At 39.6% G+C, this 16451-nt stretch overlaps 1 protein-coding gene across 2 annotated transcripts in view; it reads right to left on the reverse strand.

Moving 5' to 3' along the window:
* LOC118228008 (cytosolic carboxypeptidase 4) overlaps positions 1–16451 on the reverse strand; it is a 163804-nt gene that overhangs the window by 69690 nt on the left and 77663 nt on the right. For both annotated transcript variants that reach the window (XM_035419172.1, XM_035419171.1), the window contains 7 exons: positions 14018–14226; positions 13555–13723; positions 10855–10919; positions 9650–9766; positions 5345–5811; positions 1718–1801; positions 381–470 (listed from right to left, as the gene is read on the reverse strand). In XM_035419172.1, the coding sequence (XP_035275063.1) occupies positions 381–470; positions 1718–1801; positions 5345–5811; positions 9650–9766; positions 10855–10919; positions 13555–13723; positions 14018–14226 (1201 nt within the window). The remainder of the gene's footprint in view (positions 1–380; positions 471–1717; positions 1802–5344; positions 5812–9649; positions 9767–10854; positions 10920–13554; positions 13724–14017; positions 14227–16451) is intronic.

Genomic DNA, 16451 nt, shown 5'->3' on the forward strand with positions numbered 1-16451 from the left:
AAAACAGCACGCTGATTTCATTTGGGTCTTTTGGGTCTTTTCTACACTGGACCAGCGCCTCTCTCAAACCAAGAAACCGACAAGCCTCTGACAGAGCACAATGAGCAGCATTAGCTCTACATCATTTCCCTGAAATATTATGGACAAGCTGTTTAATGTGTAATATAAGACTGAACCTGACAACACATTGTCCAGGAATAATCAGGTTAGATAATGGATGGATCTATCTATCTGTGTTTTTGTCTGTGTAAAAACCACCACAACAAGGTACCTAGGGGTACCTTGTTACAGAAATATAATTTAAATTTTGTACATTTTAAATTTTATTTTATAATTATTCAAAATGTTAATAATAATTTAAGTGAAACCAACAAACGTACTTGCGAACACGGATAACTTTGCGCAGGTTTCCACATTCAAACTTGGAGTAGAAGCGCAGGGAATCGGGGTGTTGAAACAGGCCTGGAGGACTGGGCCACACCAGGAAGTAGAGAGGAAGAGAAATTGAAAGCAGAATTTAAAACAGACCCAAACAAGAACATGTGGCATACACAAATGTGCCTCAGATCCACTAACATGCTTTCTTTAATACAAAGCGTGACTCATGTTTCATTGTATAATCTTTCAAGGTACCATATGCTACATGCTTTTTTTCTGACAGAGGAAGTGAGTGTGGTTGTTAGTCAGGAGTAAATCAGTTTGCCACGACTGACAATAGAGCAGTGGGATGATGTAAATATTACAAAATGATGATGTAAATTCACCACATAAAATTCTGATTAATTACCAGTGTGTTTACAAACAGCCTAATGGCGGGGTCATTTGTGACTTGGTCTGAGAGGAAAATTAAAATTAATACAAAACATTGCTGTTAATTATGAAAAAAAAAATGAAAGCACTATTTCATCACAACCCAGGGGAGTCATATTGAAGGCTCTAGTAGGAATGCTGATTTTGTTAATAAAAAATAATTTCAAAAACTGAAAAGGAAAACAACCTTGTGTTTTCAAGGGACTTATGGGAACATACAAACATCCCTCTAGATGCTAAAATAAAGTACACTGTGAAGAGATAGGACAATAAAATTCCAACTGCTCAAAGGTATTGCTCAAGAAATGTCCATCATAATGTACTTCTGGTCTAAGCTGTGTGTCAGAATTATACTAACAGCGATACAAATGGCACAGTTTTGGGATTCTGCACATTTGACGGACACATTTGTCACCTACGCATAATAAAAATTTACAATATCTTGTCTTGTATGATAAATGATAGAGATATGATATGATGTTGGTAGATAACTATGCCATTTATATGTATATGCATACTATAGAAAATTATGTTACACATATCAAGGACATAGTACCAGTGGTTTCATAAAGGTCAAATCCTGGATGCAGCCACTGCTACTGTATCTGTAATATACAGTGAGCTCCATAATTTTTGGCACAAAGACACATTTAATTTATTGCCTTGGCTCTGTAGTCCACAATTTTAGATTTGTGATCAAACAATTTGCATGTGGCCAAAGGGCGGATTCTCAGCTTTTATTAAAATGCATTGTTATTTATTTTGGTTTCGCCATGTAGAAATGAGTTGTTTTCAGATTATCTTCGATGGGCATCCTTGAGCACCTCAGATCAACATCCGTACGTACTGCATGTGCCTTCATCATTCAGACACATACAGTTCCACGCTGATTAGCTCTTTACCTTACCTGGGATCCTCCAAGTCGAACACAACTTGATCAATAACATCCTCAGGACAGAGAAAGCGCTGAATGTCTTCTAACACTTTTTGTCTGAAAGACAGAGAAAACCAGTCTTGTTACTTTCAGTGCTAAACAGAAATCACTTTATAACATAGCAATTAACAAAAATGCATATGTTATACAGTTCAATAAACCCGAGCTCCCAGTACGCTTTTCAACATTTCATTGCAGATAACTATAGTATTATTAACATGACTCAATATTTTGATATTGCTCTCTTTGATATTTTGAAATAACATTTTAAAAGAACATACCAAGGAGTTGCGAAGATTTCTGGATGACATTGCGAATGTATGGAATTAGGTGTCACACAAACCCCACAAGGAGTTTAAACCTCCTCTCTTTGAGTTACAAAACAAGTTCCATAACCTTTATACTACACTGCCAACCTTTAAAACTATTTCAAGTTATATCAGTGTGTGTTATGGCAAGAGTCATAACCATGACCCTCAGGATTACTGACACACCAGTTTTATGTTGCTTGCCACAGGATTTGCTACAAAGAAAATACTGAAAGTATAAATTAATATGGTATAAAATAAGTTTTACTATATCTAAAATATACCTGTTTTTTGTGCCACAAAATGACAAAACAGTACTCTGACCTGTAGAAATACACAGCCACTGACAGTGTAAAATAGCATTGTGTATACGTGTATAAGCATTGTCAGCTATACCAGTGAGGTGGCGTAGTCTGTTCAGAAATGAGCACTTAAAGTTAACAGTGCTCCTTTTTAAAATTTCTAGGAGAAACAGAACTATGAAATATGACATTTCCGCTTTCTGCTACTGAGCTACCCAAGTCCCCCCTTTAACTTTTCTCAAATCGATTTCCTCCCCACAGGACCAACAGGGCCCCCACACCTACACCCCCCCTCCCATGCCAAATTGTGGCTCACATCGATCGCCTTCCGCTGGGTCCAAATTCCCACCTCAGTGTCACATTAAAGGGAAGTAACACATACTGTGTTGTTTTGCTGGGCCTGCAGGCTTGGGTGTTTGATCAAGCTGACCTAACAGCAAGCCAGGGAGAATCAGGTGACGGCAGGCAGTATGCAGGGGGTAGATAAAATTTGTTTTTGTCCATGAGTCTCTTGGATAGGGGAACTTCCACATTCCTCTTGCCCCACACAATGCAGGTTTCACCATCTGACAAAACTTTCTATGGTGAGATGGGGCCTCTGTGCTATTGTAGATGATTTAGTAACCCCAGGGATGCTATCAGCAAAACCACCAGGAGCATGAAACACAAGCTTCAAGCTAAACTTTTCATGCATTTTTTTCAGGACAGGCTACAACTATGTCAGTCACACACCTTTAACTTTCCCCAAAAGTAATGACAGTATGCTCAAGTTACATCCAGGTGGCAGAAAAGCACAAATAAGTGGATCCGCCAACTAAGTCATGATCAAGTGCCTGTTTTTATTCACTTTCGAGCAGATACAAAATATCCATCTTTGTTTAGTTTTGACAAGTTCACTCAGATTGTCTAATAAAGCCAGAATTGCCATCACATTTCCACAAACTGGCATCCTCTTCACAATTAATGTGTTATTGAACTTAGTAGCATATCTTGTTTTTAAATGAACACAATGAACTGTGAAATAACATTCCAATTTGTCATAATCTTATATGTACACTGGGAACAGCAGTACACAAAATCTCTCTTTATTAAAAAAATCACAATGTTTGGTTTAAACACAGTCATTTTTGAAAATCTTGATAGAGAGCTACCACAACCAAGCTAAAATATACTGGAGTGACAGTGGATTGGCTTACAGCAAGTCTACTGAGAAAAAAAACATAGACCAGCATAAGCTCAAAGCTGGTCAATGCTGGTCTATTGCTGGTCCAAGCTGGGCAGTGCTGGTTTTATGTCAGTTAAGCTGGTACTGTAAATTAGCTTGATCACATGGGTAATGGAAATAAGTGTGCTGGTGGACCAGTTCAATCTTGGCTGATAATGTGATGGTCATACATGGTAGAACTTGGTCAAATGCTGTTACTAGCTGTTACTAGCATCCAAATGTAGCTGAAAGCTATTATGGTACCTCAATTAAAGCAGTTGAAAATACATGAAAGTACAGTGAACAGTCTCAGTTTTTGAGAGAAACTGGCAAATCAATTAAATAAGGAAATATTCAGTGCTGTCTTAAGCCCATCTTTACATGCATTTTCTTGCAAATTGTGTTCATAATCCATTGTTTTTCAAAATGTCTTTGCTTTATTTTCAGATTGGGCTTTACACACTTAATACAAATGAAGCTCAGCAGAAAATCAGCTTTAGAATACAGGCTGTAGAATACAGGCTGAAACATGTAATTGTGTGTAGAATTAACTCAACTATGCCAGTGAGCCTTTGCATCTGTCTACAGCAGTGCTAAATGTAACATGGGGACATAATCTCAGCATCACAGCCCACAATAATTTTAGAAAGAGCTACTGGACACATCATCAGGAAATTAGCAAAGTATTGTCAACCAATTGCATTGACCATTTACCAAATCATGAACATGTCAGTTCCCACTACGCATAACTGGACATACCATCACTAATAGAGAAAATGGCTAGCAGTGGGTAGCTGCTTGTCTTAAAAATGCACATATCATAATTGAGTATTATTCTTGGGTTTATAAGGATGTAAAAAGGCATTCTAAATTGTAGACGAAAGAAGTAACATGAAAGAAATGAGAATTTTTTTAAATCTCAAAAACAATTTAGGCATGCATTGATTGCATTGTTTGGATTTGCATTTTTGCTCTTATGAGATAAACCTTCTTAGGTGAACTACAGCTAGGTTTAAAGTAATGCATTGTGTGTGTGTGTGTGTGTGTGTGTGTGTGTTCTCAGGATGGTTCATCACTGTGTCCTTTTCTGCCCAAAAGAGTCTGCCATTCTATCTTGAAGTCAATTGTCCTGCTGTGTCAAACTCAAATCAATGCCAGATAACATGTGTGACATGACAAATGTCAAAGCTCTGCAGCTTTCCTGAAAAAGGTGTACCGGTGTAAAAAAGAAAAAATGTTGTCAAGGAAGCATGAGAAAATCAAAAAGGCCAATGGATTTATGTCCTAGCTGACAGGCTTCATAAGCTCAAGCTCAATGTTTTCTTTTTTTGGCAAATAAGGGATGACAGGGGATGGAGTGGCATGATTCTCTGGCAAATATCCAAAAATAGTCACACTGGATGTGGTGAAAAAAGAAACGGCTACAAATTCATCAGTTTTGCTAAAGTTCAGTTTTTTGTCCGAACTAAAAGCTTTCCACGTGAACTCTTCAGTGAGGAACACCGCAGAATAATCTTTCACTTTTACTGAGCAGCAATCCCCAAAAGGTGCTGATTTGGGAATTTATGAAAAGAAATATTACCTTACATTACATTACATTACATTATCTTACATTACTTTAAATACCTGCTTGTAAACACCATTTCTTATTAAACGCGTAATAATATCTGTAGACATCAGAGCAATTATAAATTTAAAATATTACACAACCAAACTGACAACACTAACAGAATGTCAAAAACAAAATTTTGGAATAAATCCTGATTGAACATGCAGCACTGCCTACCTCTGCACATTTGGTTTCCGGCTTGCCATTGGCTCCTGGTGGCTTGGTGGAAGGTGGCCCCAGAAGTCTGGAAAGGCTAGGATGGAGTAGCCAGCAATGGACTTTGTTTGGGCGGCAGCGGCAGTGTACTTGCATGGATCGTGATTAGGGATGCAGGCCCCATGTCTTTCCAAGAGTCTGTCCACCATGCTGTGACTGTCCTGTTTGGCCCTGGGCCTGCCGAGACAGCGGCTGTGCATGTCTCTGGCTTTTAGGTGGTTCTCAGCTGGACCTCCTCCCTCACGGATGGGGGATGTCTTCACCTCTGCAGGGGTGGCCTGCTTCTCAAGGGGACTGGTGGACAAAGAGCTCCCTCTTTCCTGCTGGTGGCGCGATATCCTTTGCTGTTTACAGTGATTTATGCCTTCTTCATCGGCTACAAGTTCCTCATCCGAACTACCCTCGACCTCTGAGCCAGAGTCCAGGTCCTGAAATCCACAAAGACCCCTTTCGTCAGTGAATATACAGAGAGGTCATAACTCCAATCTCTGTTTCCACAGACCACATTTGATAAACTCCATGTACACTCCATGAGCAGCAGCATAGCTGCAAAGCCAGTGCTATTAAAATAATGTTGTGTGAGACCACAACAGACATTTATCTATATATGTTCACACAATAAACACCACTAGGGAAAACAGTAGATAATTTGATTCCTTCCTCAAAGCAATCCTGATGTTCACACAGACTTGATCTCCACCCCAGATGGTACAACACATAAAAACAAACATTCTTACAAGGATAACATTCTTGAGATGCAGTAATGCCTGAGCACCCAATTTTCTCTCACTTTTTGACATCAAAAGGTGAGCTTCCCTTTGATATTTAAAACAGATAAGGCCTTCCAATTACAGAGGCTGAAAGAGAGAATATTCACAAAACTGCAAGAGCCAAGAATTCCTAACAGGTACCAGAAATAAAATATTAATTTGGCTTCCTTGCATAATTGGTGCTCATTTCCGTGAAGCCAGAAGCAGAGGTCAAAAGTGTGCACTTCCTAGAATCTTCTGCTTCAAGTAGAAAGTAGATGGATGTCAACAGTCTGCCTATGGCCCTAAAAGAAAAACCAGGTAAGAAGATAGTTCATTAAAGCAAGCAGGAACCTCAATTTATGCAAGGCCTTGTGTGTTTCCATATAAAATCTCTTTCTCAAACAAGTACAACGGAGCATCTGACATGCAAACACATTGGGAATGAAGGGCCTCTGAAATGTTTCATATGTGAAAATGCACCAGTTTTAAGAATTTGAATCCTTTAATAATGTAGTTATGTTATAGCAGCCTAATTTTGAAATAGGCTACTCTCAATCTGTAGCTATACTCCCTATTATATTTCAATAAACAACACTTAAATCAATGCTAATTTGGATCTTATCTGAATACTCATTGTTTCTCCATGTCGAAATTCTCCATGTTGAAGGATATAAAGTACCTCCTTACCAGTAAGCACTTGTCTTTGGCCTCAAAAACAGGCACATGGCTTTAGTTTTTTTTTTTTTTTATATCAAACACAATTTACCTTCACAAATTTTATTCTTTAACAGTACAGCCAAGATATGCTCCTTGTCTTGTTTAAATAGTAATTCCAACCTTTTATCAATGGAAAACATGGCTAGGTTCTGATTAACGCTTTTGCACAGGAAGGAGCTCGATAAAGTGTAATTGTGTATTTCATTTCCGGTCTCACACTCATTCAATTGACTGATTGATTCATATCCCAGAGGTCATACTAGATGTTGTGCTTGTCTTGAACCACTGCAGATGTTCACTTGATTTGGTTTAATTTTCTTTAAGAAAAAAAAAAATCACAATAGAAGGATTTTTTAAAAATGTATTTCAATGTCAAATGTTATAGAAAATCCATGCCTGCTGCTCAAATTTGCATTAAATTGTTTTACATTAAAGTATATGAGCTGCAGAGACGTTTCCTTCAACCTAAAATTATTCCTGAAAAATCTCTGATGTACTCGAGCATCTTTGTGCATGTTTGTGTCCTTTCAGATCAGCATATCAATCTCACATTTTCCAATTTCTTACACAGCTCATTGAAATGAACTGAAGATGCACATCAGAATTTGTAACAAAAAAAGTCTTGAACCTATGTTTTCTCTAGGTACCAATGTGCACAGAAATATTTTATAGTGGTATATAAAATTCACAACAAACCACTTTTTCTGCTATACATGTTCAGTTGTAGATCATTATAGCCACACTTGTAATTATCCATATTCACTAGCAATTCAGAAGACTGTATTCTGCATTACCTTCTCATGTAGTGGAACATTAATTTGATTGTGATTAAACTTCAGACTGAATCAACTGCCAAGGAATGTTTTAATTACTCTGAGAGGGAGCAAAATAAAACTTCTCTCTGTGAAATTACCATGTTATTAATTTAGAAATTCATCCTTTTCAAGTTTGTAATTTCCCCCTGAATCAACACTATTATCATCCTTATTAATTAAATGGAGATGCCACAGAGGGGAAACTCCTCTTCCATCGCATAATCAAACGCATTTTCAAAAGAACACCATGGAGGATATTGCAGTGGCTGAGATCTCTATGGAAAGTAGAGTGCTTGGGGTCTCTATTTAACTGCAGGTATTACCTAGACAACTTCAAAGAAAAAAATAAAGTTGCTTAGATCAGACTGAGAGATCCCTGCAGTGCTCTGTGCCAGCCTGCTCTCTAGGGTTTGGACATTATATATACTTGTATCAGCATTATGCTGCATTAAAGCTAATGCAAAAACCACACAACAGCAATATGCTACTTATAACATTAAGTATTTGTATTGTTTTAGAGGCTTATATGGATACACAAGAACAGAGGCTAGTCAGTCCATCCACACTGACCATTTACCCTTACAAACTAGAGAGTACATAGCAATTCATGAAGTTTGGACTTGACCAGGGCCTCTGCCTCAACACCACAACATGGCAAGCTGTTTCACATCTCCTGTTATATAAAGCCAAGCCTAATGAACTGTATTCATTTAATAATACAGAGTTTGACTGAAATGTCCATGTGCCTATACACATACAGTATATAGATAGATATAGATTGAGATATATGACTCAGCCGAGAGGTGGGATGGCCTTGGTTCTTTGGTTACCACAACACTAGTTCCTCCGTAGAATGTGCCAGATTCTCATACATTAACGGGTAAGATCAGAGAGAGAAATGCCTCTTGTCTGCTTTGAGCGATATGACCTTTGCTGAACCAAAAAAAAACAGAAGAGAAAAAAATCAATTTTTGCGCACACAGGAAGCTCTCGCATCCAAAAGAACCTAATTTGTCCCACGTTAAAGCATTGCGCTCAAAGATCATCTCAAGCAACACACTTTTTGAACCAGCAAATACTGTTAGAATAAAATGTTATTGTTTCAAGTAAGGAAGCAAGTATATCTTTGTTCTGAAAGGAAGGTTTTGGATCAGAATCATTTAATGTACTAGCTGTCCTGCTAGAAGATGGGCATACATTAATTGATGGGGCCAAATTTTCCAATGCCAGCTCATAATCTTGTAAATGATATTATTCAAATGAAAACTGGCACAATGAGAAATAGCAAAGGGAGACGAACAGGAAGCATGTTGACTTAATCTTATATACAGTATGCACTCACGAGTGCTTGAGGGGACATCATGCTGGGGCAAAACCCAGCCATTTGGACAGAGACCGGCTTTCTGTTCTAACAGGGAGATATCGTTTGCATTAAAGACCACTGGCACACACTTCAAAAGGGGGGGGGGGGGGAAATGCTAATTTTCACTTGTTGAAACCAGGACAGCCCACACAGCAAATTTGTTAGGCTTTTCTTCATAAGCCCATCCAAGCATAACATTAAAGATAATGGTTTTTTTAAAGCATATTTCAGCTGAAGTGTACCACTGTACTTCAAATGTAATGGATGTATTGCGGACAACAATGTTGGGAACTGGGAACAGCTTACGCACTCACTAGATGAGAGACCTTCGATGATAGAATGGACAGGAAGAGAACAGAAATAGGAATAGGTAGAAAACTTTGAAACAAAAAGTATTAAAAATACCTGTATGAACCTGGTGAAACAAGTCCTTCAGATTCAAGGTAAACATCAATATACACCTACAATCAATCAGTATGCATTCATTGATTTGTTTTGTCAGTCCAAGAGATTATGATAAGGACATATAGATGCCTGTACCTATATCAATTTAAAATACATTCAATAATAGAAATCACGTTTTAATTCATGGCTTATTAATGGGAACAAAATGTCTTACCGGGAAGTCATGGTGCAGCTCCGGACACAGCCGGACATACTGGCCTAGCTGCTCCAAGGGTCTGTCTGGTTCTGGCCTGCTGCGTAGCTTTTCCAAGTCTGTCTCCAGATCATCGTCCTGCCAGCACAAGACACAGAAAGAGGCTACACACCACTGTGCAGAGAACATACACCGATTACACAAACTCTCTGTGGCAGGGTGTAGATCAACTGTACATCGGACATGACAACATCAACACAAGTGCCATTACCCAGTAGAGGTGAACCCCTGTAGTAAACACAGAGATGGAATGTTTTTTTTTTTCTTTTTGTGCGTTTAATTTGTAATTATCATCTATTCTCCAAACACAATTAAAAGACCAAAGAGTGGAAATAACCGCAGTGCTTCAAATTAATGCACATTTACTCCTGATTTATTACTTCCGAAAGCGCGAACAATCAGGAGAACTTTGTTAGGGATAAAATTAATTACAATTCTCAGAATACGCGTTTGTGGCCAACTGCACAAACGAGGGCGACGGCAGCTTGCAGAGTAGGCTGTCTATCGCCATTGCCACAGTGTCAGGTAATGGTTAAAGAGCACTGCGCCTCTGACAGCTCTCTGAAGAGCGCCTTGCGCTAACCAGCCAGCCACTCGGAGGAAGGCTCGCGGTGCGGAAACGCCCCGCTGCTTTCCATAGACAAACGCGGCCGATGATGAATGTGTCTGCATCCGCCTGACACCTTCGCCCCTCTCCCTCTCCTCCTCTCAGTCTGCGAGCAGGGGTGAAACGGCGCACCGCCCGTTCTCATTCGCGCGCGGTTATGCGCGGCTCGGGCCCAGATCAGACGGCGTGAAAAGAGAAACGTCCCAAATATATATATATATATATATATAAATATATCACAGAAAACTATAAGCACAGAGGACCGGTTTCCCAATTTGTGTTTGGCAGAGGATGCAGAGTCGTCTATTGATTTATGGATGCATCAAGAGCCCGTTATTGAGGTAACGCGGGATTAGTTCACCAAGACATCACAGCCCCGCGCACGGCTGTCTCCCCCCGCTCCCCTGGCCTCGGTCGCTTTTCGGAAGTCATGGATTATTCAAGCCTCAGTCCCGTTTCAGCTAATTAGTGGGGACGGCGGGCAGATTGTTTCTATTCAATGTGGGAGTGCTCTGCCCGCTTTCCTGAACCGGATCCTGAAAAAAAGCGAGTCGCTTACATATTCCCCGCGGTCGGCCTCATCAGTTTTGCTGTCGTCGTCGCTGTCATCTTCAAAACTGTCATCTGTAGAGGAGCAAAGAAAAAGACAAAGACTTTAATGTCAAATGTGCCAGTTGGAGCAACTCTCTTTCAGGATTAAATAAGGGAGTCCTCGGTATTTCAACAAATGTCAGTCAGTTGCTTGAGGTTTTTTTGGTTATTTATTTCTTTATTTTTTATTTATTCATTCATTATTTTTTAACTGACATCATCTCCTATATGAATACTATGTACTCTGAAAAAGCCACCTGCTTTCTTAATGGTGAAAAAAAACTGCCATGTCTGTCAAACTAAGACTAACACTGAGTTTAGCCGCCTCAGAACTTTAGAATTGCCAACCCACGATTTCCTTCATCACATGAGTACCAAACACTTCAAATAAAGCACAGAAGAAGAAAATTAATTAGCTATTTGTTTTCATCATTTTATTTAAAAATAGGACTAAAGCATTAAAGCATTTTCCATTTAAATTCACATGCTACTGTGTTTATGACAGACAGCCCTATATCGTTCTAAGTAAAGTAGTTATAACTATAATTTTTCACCTGATATGCTGGCATGCATTTCATCGTGACAGCTGCTTCCACACACTGATTCATGATGGCAAACAGTGGACATGGGACTGATGCATACCACAACTGTACACCAGTAGACAGATTTGGAACAATTGAATGCATGCCAAATCATGGACAATGGCCAGCCCTCAGTCAGAGAGGAAACAATGTGAACCACAAATGACTCCTGAAAAATGAAATGTTAGTTATGTGTGATCCTTGATAAGTCTCCAAAAAAATGTCTGAAACCGATTTTTGTATCTTTGTATCACTGCCAAATCAGTTGACTGTGTCATTGTAGATTTTCACATCTTTTTAAACCCAGAAAAAGGTCAACTGCCTCTATAAATTACACTTTGGCTATGCATCAGTGGCTACTGAGGAGAAAGGAAATTCTGACAAGCTCGTCATCAGTCCATTTCCTACACTGCAATAGGGCTTCCATGCTTCTACCGGGTGGATTGTATTTTCCATTAAGTATTGCTTGCAAGTTTGTAGCTGGATTCAGCATGCTGACCACAGGGAATGTTGGTTCATAGGGCCAGTCTGTGAAACCCAAGGAGCCACAGCTGCAGAGGTCAGGGGGAAGGTTACAATCAAGACAAATACGGAAAAACCGAGAAATGCAAATTTCCTCAGCGAGTCAAAGAGGCCGGCAGAATGGTCCACACCTTGGGAAACTTCAATCTGCCTCCCAGGAGAGCCCGGACTGGTGCAGGAGTTTCAATTTAAGGGGTCATTATAGCGCCAGCCATGCAGTCAGTGGGGCTGTTAGCAGCAGGGCCGTTCAGGAGCCCATTGCCCTCTAACCGGCTACGCAGTAAAGGCGGGAGGAACGTGCGCCGAGGTGTGTTACTGTCACAGTGCAGCCTATGACACGTATCCCCCTTTCCCTCGCGGAAACGCTGGCTTTCAACTCAGCAGGTGTATCACACTTTCATTTTGCTTCAATCCAGGGGGGGCTGCAGTCATAGGAAGCATTACATACGACTCATTTTTCACATTGTGTTTTTTTCAACTGATGCAATGGCCATTTAACAACACAAATCAGGAGTATTTCAAGTCATTTTACTCAAGGGTTCCCTTTTTTTTCTTTCTTTCTTTTTAATTGCAAAAGCAATCATGTACCGTATCAGTGTATGGAGAATTTTCTGTGAATGATTATGTGTGATTTTGTTATTTTGATGTGGTCATATGTTACACTGTAGCATAGCTGCATGTATTTTTGCGGATTAATTTCATATGAGACAGCACCGTCTTATCTGTTGAGCCCCTAAATTGCAGCATCTCACAGCATAGAGAAGGAGGACATCTGACAATGCACCTCACACATGCAGTGTCATCAGGACTGGTTGCCAAGGTAACTGAGATTGTATTCACTGAATGACTCACAATGGTCACTACCTACGCATTATGATATAGCCAGTAAAGAGTGGAGACCAGAAAGAGCTTTCATCAAAAATGATCCAGGCAAATAAAACACCTGTTTGAACAGAAAGCATTCAGGACATGACATACAGGGCATTATTTACGATAAGGGAGAATAAGAAAAAGGAACAGTTTCATAACATTTACCCAGGAGAACAGCTGTATACTATGACATGTTATGGGAGCATGGCTTTTACATGGCCATATAAATATTATTTTTTGTGGTATAAGTACATTTCAGAAGGCCACTCTTATTGAAAAAATTGAAATAATTTACATCAGACATTCTGTTTTTCATGCATGAGCAGATTTTTACAAAAATAAATATTCTGTGCTTAAACACAATGTCACCAAAGAATAATGTGCATTCAACAGGGCTGTATGTTATATATAGGCTTCTGGAGCACAAGATTCATATACCGACTTAAATAGTAATGTATACAAAACTCCATTGGAATTCCAGCTTTGTTTAACTGTGCTATTGTACAAATTAAACCAAGGAAATTGTCAAATAATGCAAATCAAATAACTACACAACCCTTGAGAAATTAACTTTGGCTTATATTGGTTATTGGGATAGCAGACTTAAGTTTCCTCTCCATTAGCATTAAATAGAAAAATGACAAAATCTATGGATAGATAGAAAAGTGAAGCAGTGGTGATATGCTTTACTGTACCTCGGGGCTCTGGATCAGTGGGTACACTCGAGACAGGCTTCCCTGGTAGAGGGAAGCTGTAGAAACTCTGATCTGAGGTCAGCGGAAGAGGACACTTCGGATGGCACTTCCTCATCAGCTGGACGGCAGAGTCGATCAGGGATTCCAGACACTTAGTGCCCAAGCAAGCCTTAAAACACAGTCCCCATAGAACATGGCAACCATAATCACTTTCATTAGACTGTGATTTGGTTAATTATAGAACACCTACCTCCATACCTGCAGACTTCAGCAGCCAACAGCAAAGTGCTAACAGTTTCTTTTCAACACACAAATGGCTAATTTAAGGCAATAAAACCACGATGAGTGATACAAACACCAAAGGCAAGAGCAAATAAAAAAGGAATTCACTGCGAAGCAGAAAAGCAGGTTTTTTGCAGTTTGGAAAGTGCTAAGTGAAGGAGGACCGGTGACTGGCGCTTACCTGGGTGGTTTGGAACAGCAGTGCCATGCCTCCCTCCGCCACCAGGGCATCCCGCCCAGCAGCTGTCTTGGCGGCAGAGTGCAGGCAGTGGAGCAGTGCCCTGCGGATGGGAACGTGGGCATTCCCTCTGTCTTTGAGTTGCCAGTCCTCATATAGCTTCAGCAGGCAGGAGACGTAACCCTTGGAGACCGCAGAATTGCTGTTGGACTCTTGAGAGGGAAAGCCAATGAAATGCCTTCAACTTCTATTCATCAGACTTGTATCTGTGCTCTCCTTTATTTGCAGCCATATATGAATCAAAGTAAGTAACAATTTTTCGAAACTGGTAATGCATGCAGGTATTCCACGGAGTGAGCCCTTGAGAATGAAGGGCTTTTAAAGTTTAAGGGTCAGGATTTGTTAGAGCATGTGAAGTTCATGGATTTTAACTTCAAAGAATAAAGCATCCCAGAAGTTTCAAAAAAAAAAAAAAAAAAAAAAAACTATTCTGCCTTGTTTTATAAATATTTTGTAGCTATCACTGTTATGTTCTACACTGAAATGTACAAAACAGTATTAGCTGCGTATGTTCCTTTTTTCAAAGTGTGCCATTTCTCACTCTTGGCACTTTATTATTATTATTTAGTCAGCACATATTCATCATTAACTTTTAAATCCATTAATCCCTGAAAGTATCCAAATAATTAATGAGTTCAAAATGCTTTTTTTAAATGTTTATTTGGCAATACATTTTGCATTAATTAAAATGTTAGGTGCCTTATCTTCAAAATAAATAAATAACTTGATCTTTTGAATTAGCCTCTTGTGTTTTTACTCTCCCGGACTGAGTAAATATTTATGCAGGCAGCTGTATTAGTCATTCATATTTATATTGATATTGCCCCTTTGTTACTGTGTCATGCTTCACTGAGAATTTTATTAGAGAAATGTAATAAGAGAAATGTAATAAATGCCTATTTCACGTTATGCCCACACAGTGAAATAAACAACAAACCCGGCTGATACACAGGAAAGGTGATGTGAGGCACTACATTATTCACTGTCAATGCAGTGTGGATTTGCACGATAAAGCAGGGGGAAAATTATAAAATTCTGCATGGGGTTCTGCGGTGAGGTTGACTAACAGTCTGAATATATTGAACATTTAATTAAAAAAATTATTACACAATCACAAACACACACACACACTTCTCATTAGCATGCTAAATGATACTTATAACTGTTTGCACTGCCCTTTTCTAATTACATTGAATGTATCTGAGCTTCGTATTGTATGCTGCATCACATTGTGCAAGATACATTAAATGCTACATGAAACGTGTCCCAAATACTTTTATCCATGGAGCAGCTTACATTTACATTACATTTAAAAAATGGGTACCACCAACAAGCAGTAACTGCTGCAGGAAAGCAGCATGTGTTCTCTCAGCCTGCAAGCCCAGAGGAAGCTGTGCTCTTCTGAGCTATGGACCTCACCCAATGTCTCATACTGGACCCAGTGATCCTGAAGCAGAGCCAAAGGCAGGCACTCACAGGTAGTGCCACACAACCACACTACAGATTAGCCTAATCAATGCCCCTCTTAACAGCATCTGGTGGAGACAGTGCCACTCAGCTCCCACCCAACGACCTCATTACTGCCCCAAGAAAAAAAAAAAAATCCACTACTCTGACAGAAGCACTTTGGGGCAGACGTTTGTTTGCACAAACCTACAATGTTGGACCAAAAAAAAAGTGGCTTTGGAGTGGAGCCAGCCTGTGCCTGTGCCTGTGCACTGCTGTTGATAAGGATCCAGTGAGGCTCTCTAAGAACAGAGACACACATCTTGCTAAAAAGCCATTCACTGAATTAATTACACTGTAAATGAATCTGTACTTCCTTCATGTTTTACTATGACACATGACCATCGTGCTAACCTAAAGCAAATAATTTGGAGTTTGTGCTTATGTAATCACACATATATCAATGTTTGTTTTATGAGCATGGTAAAAAAAAAAAGGTTGGTTCTACTTTATAAATAAATATGCTGTATGCATGTAAGAATGTAAAATCACATGCTGGATGGGCCCTCTCGGTCAGTGTGTTTGCGTATGATCAGCTTCACTGTGGGAGTGTGCGTGCAGTCCTGAACCCGAGAGAGTCCCGTCTCTCTCCGCCTGGCTCTCAGCATGAGGGCAGGGGCTCCGAGGCAGCGCACAATGTGAGCTCCAGGCTCTGCCTCACAGATACAGCTTACTGAAATATTCATGCCTGCAATGGGTTTCAGCCAGCACTCCTGGGGATCCTCTTCGAAAAAAATATATTCTGTCGCCAGCTAAAGCAGGAGGCATGCAACTATAATAACAATAATAATAATAATAATCATTATTATTATTATTATTATGCAATATTTTTATTATAAAGTGGTGTAGTCCTACTGTATACAAGGCTGGA

Source organism: Anguilla anguilla, chromosome 5 (genome assembly GCF_013347855.1).
Source record: "Anguilla anguilla isolate fAngAng1 chromosome 5, fAngAng1.pri, whole genome shotgun sequence".
Classification (NCBI taxonomy): Eukaryota; Metazoa; Chordata; class Actinopteri; order Anguilliformes; family Anguillidae; genus Anguilla; species Anguilla anguilla.